Source organism: Mchenga conophoros, linkage group LG18 (assembly GCF_057382185.1).
Source record: "Mchenga conophoros isolate Kocher_MC1m ecotype Shallow Benthic linkage group LG18, M_conophoros_male_GT1.1, whole genome shotgun sequence".
In the NCBI taxonomy this organism is placed as follows: domain Eukaryota; kingdom Metazoa; phylum Chordata; class Actinopteri; order Cichliformes; family Cichlidae; genus Mchenga; species Mchenga conophoros.
The window spans coordinates 836,037-846,080 of NC_140543.1; the positions used below are offsets into that span (position 1 = coordinate 836,037).

The window sequence follows — 10,044 nt, forward strand, 5'->3', positions numbered from 1 at the left end:
CCTGTTTCTGCAGGTGAACCTGAACGCACCACGTCCTGTGCAGCACTTTATGTTAGCGGCTAAAACCTTAGCATCAGGCTGCCATCTTTAAACTCGCATGTACACAAGTTCACTGTTCATTGATGTAGTTTATGGTAGTTCAATAAGGAGAGCTCACTGGAAGACCTGGGCGTGGCTTATGGAGAAATGGGGTTATTTGGTGTTGGGCTTTGAATCCCGGTGTCTCCAGGCTGGTTGGCTCAAAGAAGGCGAGCGAGAAGAAGATTGGACAACAGTGATGATGTCAGCATTGAGACTGACAGCGTGGTAGCGGTAGTGAAGGCAGGAGGGTGATTACAGATCCTCCTTATTGAACTTTCACATAAGCTTCATGTCATTATGTTCTCCTACACACAGTTTAGCATGCCTCAATGTGTTAACATATGCTGTTAGCATAGGGTGATAGCATGGAGCTTCAGCAGTAGCACTTGTTAATGATTATTAAAGTGTGCCTTCGTTTCTCGTTTACAGATGGCCAAACCTCTGCTGCAGAAGTGAGCTTCCTCTTTGCTGTTGTTTGTTGAATCTTTGTGCTTGCTTTGTTTCTGTGTCTCGTTGTTTGTTGTCTGTTTCTCATGGTTGTTTTAATAAATATTTTTGTTTGCTCTTCCTTGTTGTTACTGATGTCCGTTTTGTGCCATCAGGATCACGGAGGGCTCCGACACGTCTCACCTCGATAAGGTCCAGCACGGCTACGAGAACATGGATCACTTCACGGCGAACTTTGAGCATCAGAGGAGAGCGCTGAGCGACATCGACTTCATCAAGCGTAAACAGCGTCTTCACTTACCAATCACAGATAACTTCATGTTTTAGTAACGCCGTTTTAGTCTTCAGTAAAACTGTATCACTATCAATAACAGTGCGTACACACCGAGCGCGACAGACGCGACCAGAGCGTCAGGTTTACAGGTAAAGTCAATGGAGGAGTGCGATGAAGCACGACTGGAGATCCCGCGAAACTTCAGAAGCAGATTTGCGTCGGGAAAACACGCAGAAGTAAGTTTGAAGCAGAAGTAAAATATGCGCTGCAGTTTGTGTGTTGCATTTTGTGCATACGCGCTAATCGTGTCTACCACTCGAGTTGGAAAAATCTGAACTCCAGCGTCAAGTCGCACTGCGACAACCAATCAGGAGCCCGGTGACGTGATGCTCTGACCTAGTTTAAAGGGGCAGGTCCAGCCAAAGCCATTTATCAATATGGGGGAAAGGCTCATCAACGCCGTAGCCAACCACCCGGAGCTGTACGACACCAGCTGCTTTCTCTACCGAGAACTTTAATATTATTTCAAATAAATTTTTGTAATAACTAATGTCTCAGTTCTACTACACAGCAAATATTGGCACACAACTTGACACGTAGAATTTATCTCATAATAAACTACTATATAGGAACATAGTGAAGACCAATTGTTTAAGAGAATAAAGAGAGGTTAGTTTATTTTGGAGGCAAGCTCCATTTATTAAGAAAATTTTTAAAAAGGCAGGAACGCTCATTAGAGTTTTGTGGGTGGCTCAGAGCCGTTGTGGGGAAGTCGCTGGGACTTCAAATGAGCTTATTAGCACAGGTATCAATAAAGGACTACCATGTTAAATGGCCTGTATTTGTAAAGCGCTTTTACTAGTCCCTAAGGACCCCAAAGCGCTTTACACATCCAGTCATCCACCCATCCACACACTGGTGATGGCAGCTACATTGTAGCCACAGCCACCCTGGGGCGCACTGACAGAGGCGAGGCTGCCGGACACTGGCGCCACCGGGCCCTCTGACCACCACCAGTAGGCAACGGGTGAAGTGTCTTGCCCAAGGACACAACGACCGAGACTGTCCAAGCCAGGGCTCGAACCGGCAACCTTCCGATTACAAGGTGAGCTCCCAACAGGCGCTCTGCAGGTGGGATTGAGCGCCTGTAGTTGGTGTTTAGGCGGGCGATGCTTGGACCGCCGCGGGACAGCAGCTGCTCAAACTGGGCGAGGGAAAGACGGTGGTACTGCTGAAAGCGGCCGTCATCCAGACGCAGCTCCTGGAGCAAATGGTGAAACTCACCAAACTGCTCATGCTTCTGGAGGACCTGATGGACCCAGGTACGGCGAGGACGTCCTTTACGCCGCTGCTCTGCTCTCCACAGTAAATAGAGAAGGGAGACTCTCTCTCGACAGCTGCCATCTTGCAAACATACCGTGTGACACTACTTCCTCCCACATTTCCGCTTCACGCGCGTGAAAATTGCATATTTTGAAGCACGACCAGTTTGCGCGTGCACATTCGCACCTCGAATGTGCACGCGACCAGCTAGGGGGTCTGGCGCTTTTTGGTCACGTCTATCACGTAAGAGAATGCCATTGTTGCTAGCATACTGTTAATATTTACATTAAACACGGCTAATTTCTCAGACTGGAGCAGACAGTGTTTGCTTGGATTAGCTAACGTGCTAAACCAGGGGTCGGAAACCCGCGGCTCTTTAGTCCTTATTTTGCGGCTCCGGGTGGTTTGGGAAAATAAATTAGAAGTATTTAGCTGAAGTGTATTTTATTTGTGTTTAGTTCTTTTTAACTTGTAGTTCTAAATTGGAAGATTACTGTGATTTTGAAATATAAAAATAAAATTATATCGTATTATTTTTTTCATCGCTCAAAATAAGCGTCACACTCGCGGAAGCCGGTGTAGCCGCCGAAACGCCGTGCATTTATCGAGACTTTCAACCCCAGGTGGGCCAGTTATGGATCTTCGGATCCACATTATGTCAGCAGCTGTTCTCCACCGTGAACTACGTTAAAAACAAACACCGCTCACGCCTCACAGATGACAGCTTACAGTCCTGCGTGAAGATGAAAGCCTCGTTTTGCAGACGCTGTGCGCAGAGGTTCAGGACCACAAGTCTCATTGTAAACATATCACAGCAGACCCGACGATGCTTGCATGAACAAGCTTTTCAGCATCTCTTTATTGACCGCTTTTCACACACGGTTGCTGTACACATACAGCCGGCTGTAGCTTTGCAGCTCACAGCCCGACACACACCAACACAACAGCAGAGAGAGCACAGACTTTAAGGCGGCGAGGCGTGATTGCGGGTGCCGCTCAGGTGCGTCCGACTTCCATGCAGCGGCACTGCAGACCACGCCCCGCCACACACATTAACCAGGTAAAATACATATTTAGGCAGAATTTTGCAAATATCTATTTTTCATTTTTAGCAGCATAGTACTTTTTTCCAGTTATTTTTTAAAAGTCAGGTCAAGGCTCCAAAAGCACAAAGGCGATATGAGGGTGGCTCACAGCAGCTTTTGTCTGCTGGATCATTTTAGTTCAGCGTCTTTCCTTTGGTTATATTTCTTTAAGAGTTCAAAATGTGTTAATTACATAAATAAAAGGTAATTTTCTCTGTAGCACTTCATGGATTTAAGCAACACACCTTAGTTGCTCCGTGGATTCTTTTAAAAAGCAGTTAAAAACTTTTCTTTTCAAACAAGCCTTTTGTTGTACGTATTTTATATTCTTTACATTATTTACATTTGATCTTTTACATTGTGTATAATGTCTATTGATTGTATTGTTTATTTTAATATTTGTGTGCAGCGCTTTGTGACTGCCTGTCTGTGAAAAGCGCTTAATGAATAAACTTTACTTACTTACTTTAGTTGTTCACACAAAGCATAAAGGTAAAAATAACAACATATACAGTGTTATCTTCACTTTAGATTTCAAAAAGTATTTGCGGCTCCCAGTTTTCTTTTGCGTGGAAACCGGGTCCAAGTGGCTCTTTGGGTGTTAAAGGTTGTGACCCCTGTGCTTAGCCAAGCACACACAGCACAGACGATGCTATAAATGTATTTATTCATAAACCTTTTATACTTTAGCACGGTGCATGCTAACCTGCATGTGTGCTACATGCTAATTGTTAACACTGTGTTTCTCAGTTGATGAAGACGAAGATGATGATGAAGATGAGGGGGAGGTCAAAGTTCAGACGGCCAGCAGTCCTGCAGAGTCGCAGCAAGCTGCGTCTGCAGGACTGCCGGCCAATCGGCAACCTCCTCTGTCGCCTGGTCTCTCAGCTCCACCCCCTCCGAAAGCCCCAGAGACCACGCCCCCTACATCATCGCAAACTAAGAGTGCCTCCCCTTCGACATCAAACCAGACCCCGCCTCCTCTGCCACTCCCAACTACTAGCCCCGCCCCCCAGGTATGACCTCATTGCCTTCAGTTCTGAAATGTAAGCACACCCGTAGGAGACAGGTGACCTGCCTCAATAACCTTCTCCTTATTCAGTCTGACTTGCAGAGCGAGGCGGAGGACAAAGACGGACCCAAGCACGTGTTCTCCTTCAGCTGGCTCAACCAGAAGTAGGACCTGGATCTGTTCCTGTCCTCGTCATCCACGCAGCAAATACGATAAACGTTTGCTTCCAGAAGACGTTTGCTGAACGCGCTGCTTTGTAGTTTCAAGAGAAGACGTTTAATTCTGTGTTTTGTTGCTTAAAGTCTGGAATCTTTTTTCTCTTTAATTGTGAAATAAATGATTTTTTATTATTGACCTTTATTCTGCTCCTGCCTGGGGCCAGTCAGCTGACACCAAACTCCAAACCAGAAATCGTTTAGCTTTACAGACGGAGATCAGCTGAGACAGGGGGAGCTGGTTTGTCTTTTTATTGAACAGGTAAAATGTCAGTTTTCAAAAACAAGCTGTTCAACCAACAAAGATTTTATTCATGAAGTTAAAACATCAGCTGTCAGTAAACGGCCGCACCGGCTGAAGTGTCGCACGCCAACATTTCAGGACGAACAGTCATGCTGGAAGTGCAGTCTTCTTCTTCTTCACTTTCCGAGGGTATCCATGATCATGCGGTTGCTGTCGGCCTGCTGCGCAATCTGCTCCGCCCGGGCCATCTCCAGAACCTCCCTGAGCAGGTGGAAGGTCAGGTCCAGAGAGATGGGAGGCTCGTCGGACCTCTTCCCCTTCTCCCCGGCTTCCTCGTCCTGCTGCTGCTCCGCCCGGGCCTGTAAGAGGCGCTGTGTGAGCTGCAGCAGAGCCCATTTCACCGCTGAGGAAGAGGAGGAGAGGAGCTCGGGAGCACCGCTTCCTCCACCCATCCTGAGGGAGAGCTCTTGCCCCAGGTGGAGGAGCAGTGGTCGGGGAAAGAGGCGGCGGTCAGCAGTAGCGGCGGCAGGCTGGGCGTCAGCAGAGCGAGGGAGGACAGCGGCGAGCAGAGCCGTGAGCCACAGCAACACATTCAGCTTCATCTCAGAGGGCAGTCTGCAGGAGGAAGAGGAGAGAGCACGCTCATTCACACACCTGCAACCAACCGCATCATCGACACCGTCGGCGAGGCGGACGCCCTGAAAACGACCTGAGCAGACGAAGATGTGAGCGGGCGTCTGCTGTTACGGCACGAGTGTCAGCTGACCGTCTTTTCTCAGTTGAAGGGTTTTATTTCAGGAAGTGAACCAAACAACCTAAAAGCTCGCCTGTGACGGTGACCCGGCGTCACGCGAACTGAAGACGCTTCCTGGTAACAGCCACCAGGTCGCAGACACACCTGGGGCCAGGTTAGGGCGTGGCTTCAGTACAGCTGTTTTCCTGTTTGCAATGTAAGTTCTGTTGAACTGAATCTAACCCAGGGGTGGGCAACTCCAGGCCTCGAGGGCTGGTGTCCCTGCAGGTTTTAGACGTGTCCTTGAACCAACACAGCTGATTTAAACGGCTGAATTAGCTCCTCAACATGTCCTGAAGTTCTCCAGAGGCCTGGTAAGGAACTAATCATGTGATTCAGGTGACCCAAGGTGAGATATAAAACCTGCAGGACACCGGCCCTCGAGGCCTGGAGTTGCCCACCCCTGATCTAACCTGTCGTGGATGCTAACTGGATATCTGGGCCGCATCAGGCAGACCCTCAGCACGCCGGTGTTGTCTTCCTCAAACACACACACACAGTTGAACTGCAGGGTGAGTGTTTGTTTCACTGTGCCATGGTCTGAACGGCTGAGGACCCTAACCGAGGTCTAAGGAGCTCGGAAAGAAAAGCGTCCGGACTCCTTTAAATTATTTAGGTGTGGGTCACAATCAGCCAGGGTTTCGGGTGAGCTCGCTGTGAAACCTGGCCCCACCCTATCATGTGATTTCCTGAGGTCAGATGGCCCAGGATGTGAGTGGGCGTTACCAGACTTAAATCTGGGACTCCCCACCATTTGACCTTAGAACTGAAGAAGCTTCTCGGAGGTGAAACGTCTTCAAGCAACTCAAAGAAGTCCAGACGCTTTTCTTTGCAAGCTCCTTAGACCACGATGACCTGGAGGACTGAGAACCTTCACAGACATACGACTCTAACCGTGGAAAGTCCAGCCTTCGAACTCTGATAAGCACGAAGCCGAATCTCAGTGCTGCTAGACTGAAAGGACAACAGGAAGCAGACTCCACGCCGACCGAGGTCTCAGAGCTTCGCCTGTCCATCTGCAGTCTGCACCGTCGCTCCACCGACAGTCAGGATGGAGAGAGCTGCTCCGCCTCCACCTGAGCCTCGTGAGCTCAGTTTCATTCTTGCATCTTTAGCAAGGTGTGAAACACCTGGCACGGTGACTGCAGCAGCTCGGGCCTTAGCGGTCACAGGTGAATAAAGACAGACGCGTGCACGCACAAGGCTGGAAACGACTGCAGACGGATCACACCCCGCGGTCACTCGGACAGGAAGTCGAGGATAAAGCACAGAAATAAGAATTCCAATTATCGGAGGAAAGACGACTCGGGTTTCCTGCGTCTGTGGCGTGACGATGGATCTTCTTACCTGACGTGCGTTTGCGTCTCTGCGGCGTCTCTTCACTCAAACAGAAACACTCGAGCTGTTTCTGCTTTATATCAGAGAGCGGGGGGGAGGGGCTCTGCACGCGCTCAGTGATGACGCTGATGTTGTCCAGCTACTTTCTCTGTGGTTCCAGTTCTGTTTCCTGATGAGGACAGAGGTGACCTTCATCGTCCTCCTCTTCTTCAGTCAGCATGAAGCCAAACAGCTGGAAGGATTCATAGCTGCAGTGATCAGCTGATCGATTCGTTGCATTTGTACAGAGAAATATTTCCACTGATTTCCACGTCCTGACAGGAAGTGATCCAGACGGAGGGCGGTGGTCGGTCCTGTGGCATTCCAGCTGTGGAGAGAAGAATTCAGGAGGAATGAACATGAAACACGGTTTTGTTTCTCTCTGACTGTGACAGCCAATCACTTCCTGTCGGCTGGGCGGCCTTGGCGGTGGAGGCGGCGAGCGTGAGGACAACGTGACCTTTCTCAGCCCGACTGTGGACTCGGCGTGTGACCTTCATCTGCTGCGAGGTCTGAAAACGCTCTGACAGTTGGGACGAATTCACAGCTTTGATATTTGTGCTGCAGCAGGAGGAAGCTCAGCGAGGTGGACATCGGAGCAGCGCCGTGTCCGCTACCATTAGTGATGAGGTCACACAGTTATTCCCAGTGAGAATGAACCATAAACGCTTTGAGGGCAGACGGCCTTTAAATAGGAGGACGACTCAAACAGAGGCGCTATCGTCTCCTCGGTCCTTTCCTCCAGAGCTCCTGGATGTTTCCTCGGGGAACTCCCAGCAGGTCGGCGGCCACGTTCACGCTCTCTGTCAGGATCCACTTACTGTATAACGAGCAGCGCGGCCTCGTCACCTGCAGGACCTGGACTCTCTGCAGGTGTCGTTCCGGTTTTGCTTCTATGGATTCTCAAGTAAACTTGTGACTCCAAAGTAAAGACCGAATAAAGCCCTGCTTCTGTTTGTTTAAAGGTCGATGTGTCTCCTCACCGTCAGGTTTACCAACAGGAAGTCCATCCCAGTGTTTATATCTCTGCCTCCTCACCTTTCCGTCCTGCTGCAGTGACCTCTGACCTTTCACAAACTACAGCGGGGAAAAACTGAGATCTTTCATCTGGATCTTCATTTCAAAAACAAAGTGTTTACATGAGCTGGATGGTGATGAGGTGAAAGTCTGACCAGGAGCAGACCCGGAGACCACACCCCTGTGCAGCGTGGAGATTCAATGAGACGTGTGCAATGCAACAAAACGTAAAGAAAAGCAAAAATCCCACAGGGAAGAGTTGAGGAGCGTCTCTAACAGAAACACGTTTTTGTCTTTAACGGACTTTAAAGCGTCCACAAACTCGGTGAAGCTGAGCGGTGCGCACATGCAGCTCTGCCACAGCCTCTGAGCCTGACCTCAGAGAGATGAAGCAGTGTATCTGCTCCTGGGAGAAAAACTAAAGAACGTTGGCTTACAGGTTACAGGAGGACCTCTGCTCGCAGCTTCTGTACAGCCGTCTGCAGAGCTGCTGGGCTCAGCGTGAACACCGGCAGTGACCAGTTTGTAGGAGAGGACATTCAGGAGGAGGGAGGTTACCACCAAACCGACGTTCAAGGCCCTGAGTGAGGTGAGAGGTCGGAGAGCTTCAGGTGATGTGCAGGCTGCAGGAGCTCAGACTGTTCTGTGTGGACCATCAGCAGCAGAGATACGTTTATACTGTGGAGGATGAACAACTGAGGGTTTTACCAGCATGACCAGCACGTCCTTCAGCGCACACGCATGTACGCAGCAGACGAACTTCTGTGCACCTTTTTGTGTTTTTGTGCTATGTCGTCCTGCACCGACATGGCAGACGTTACAGGCTCAAACTGTCCTCATCCATGCTCTGAACTTGTAAATCAGACTGCGTAGTTGGGAGTTTTGTAACCTTGTAAACCAAAAAATCTGAAAATGTCATGTTTGTGCATCTATAGAGGAGAATTTGTGTGTTTGTAAAAGTATTTAGACACGTTACACATTATTTTGTTAAGGTCTGCTTACAGATAGAAAGCAGAAAGCTACGTGTCAAACTCTGGTTCCCTGGCTGTGTGTGACTCTCAACTTACGAGTACGAATTTTGAATCAGTTCAGCTGATTGGTCAATGTCATGTCAATCACATGACAATGTCCAATCAGAGAACAGATGGGTTTGGCTGTGGGAGGGGCACTTTACTTAGCTTCAGGCCCTGGAAGGGTCATACAGTTTGAAGCTGTAGGATCTCTGTTGCTAGTTATTTAACCTTGGGTGGCTGTTGAAAGGATAAAGTTGTGCTACACCAGAAATACCTTTATTGCCTTAGTATTACTTTAACACAAGGTCAGGGCTGACGCGGACCATCGCTGTGAGTTACCACAAACTCAGAGTGAAGCTGCGCTCTGCCGTTGATGCGCCTGCTTGTTGTTCCAAAGCACATATCTCTCTGACTTCATATCCTCTAAATGAGTTTGTTGTATTATCTTAAAATGTTTAATAAAAACATGTATCGCTCAAGCTTTGTAACTGTCCCGAGCAGTGAAGAGCGTGTCGTTTCCAACACCGCTGCCCCCTGAGGTCCACGGAGCCGCTGGAAAGGCTCTTCAGGTCCCTGTGTAAGCACATGTGTGATTGACATGACACTGAGCGATCAGCTGAAAGCAAGAAAAATCGGGTCAAAATTTGCACTCGCAATTCGTACCTCTCCTGGAACCTCAGAAACAGAATGTCCCCACTAAGACAGGAAAACGTGTGTGTGTGTTTGTGTGTGTGTTTCTCAGAAGAGCCTCTGTGTCGCCTTTTTAATCCCCTTTAATCTGATCCAGGAACAGTTGCTATATAAATCTGATGTGACGTGTTTAGACGGACTGACCCTGAACGCCTCACAGAGCACACCTGAGCTCATCTGTGTGACTCTGGTAGAGACTCTCACACTGCTGCAAACACAGAACACACCTGGGTCATTCTTACTATTCGGTGCCATTTGAGTCCTAATGACATAATATGGTATATTTAGTGTAAAACTTGTCTAATGCTTATTTCTAAACCATTTTCTTGTATGTTTAACCCCCCTCTACCATAGAACACATTGATATATACACAGGATAAATACATTAAAAGTAAATTACTTTTATTTTAGCACAAGTCACTAAAGTACTATGTCCCCAGTCATGCTTGCTCGACTTCAGTTACAAATATAAC

General features: G+C 48.5%; 2 protein-coding genes across 2 annotated transcripts in view; one reads left to right on the forward strand and one right to left on the reverse strand.

Annotated features, from left to right (window-relative positions):
- The window catches only part of LOC146552775 (E3 ubiquitin-protein ligase TRIM63-like), a 14,856-nt gene extending 10,274 nt beyond the window's left edge, over positions 1-4,582 (forward strand). The window contains exons 5-9 of the mRNA XM_085254316.1: positions 1-13; positions 511-533; positions 684-808; positions 3,961-4,226; positions 4,313-4,582. The exon at positions 1-13 is cut by the window's left edge and continues 221 nt beyond it. Of these exons, the coding sequence (XP_085110442.1) occupies positions 1-13; positions 511-533; positions 684-808; positions 3,961-4,226; positions 4,313-4,390 (505 nt within the window). The 3' untranslated portion in view covers positions 4,391-4,582. The remainder of the gene's footprint in view (positions 14-510; positions 534-683; positions 809-3,960; positions 4,227-4,312) is intronic.
- Positions 4,583-4,656: 74 nt separating this feature from the next.
- On the reverse strand, positions 4,657-7,045 carry LOC146552776 (corticoliberin-1-like). Its single transcript, XM_085254438.1, has 2 exons — positions 6,822-7,045; positions 4,657-5,296 (listed from the first exon to the last, which is right to left on the reverse strand). The coding sequence occupies exon 2, from the start codon at positions 5,281-5,283 to the stop codon at positions 4,858-4,860; it is 426 nt and encodes a 141-aa protein (XP_085110564.1). The 5' UTR covers positions 5,284-5,296; positions 6,822-7,045; the 3' UTR covers positions 4,657-4,857.
- Positions 7,046-10,044: the final 2,999 nt, after the last annotated feature.

Excerpts from the sequence above, each read along its gene's own strand:
- LOC146552776 (XM_085254438.1), bottom strand. The coding sequence starts at position 5,283 with ATGAAGCTGAATGTGTTGCTGTGGCTCACGGCTCTGCTCGCCGCTGTC.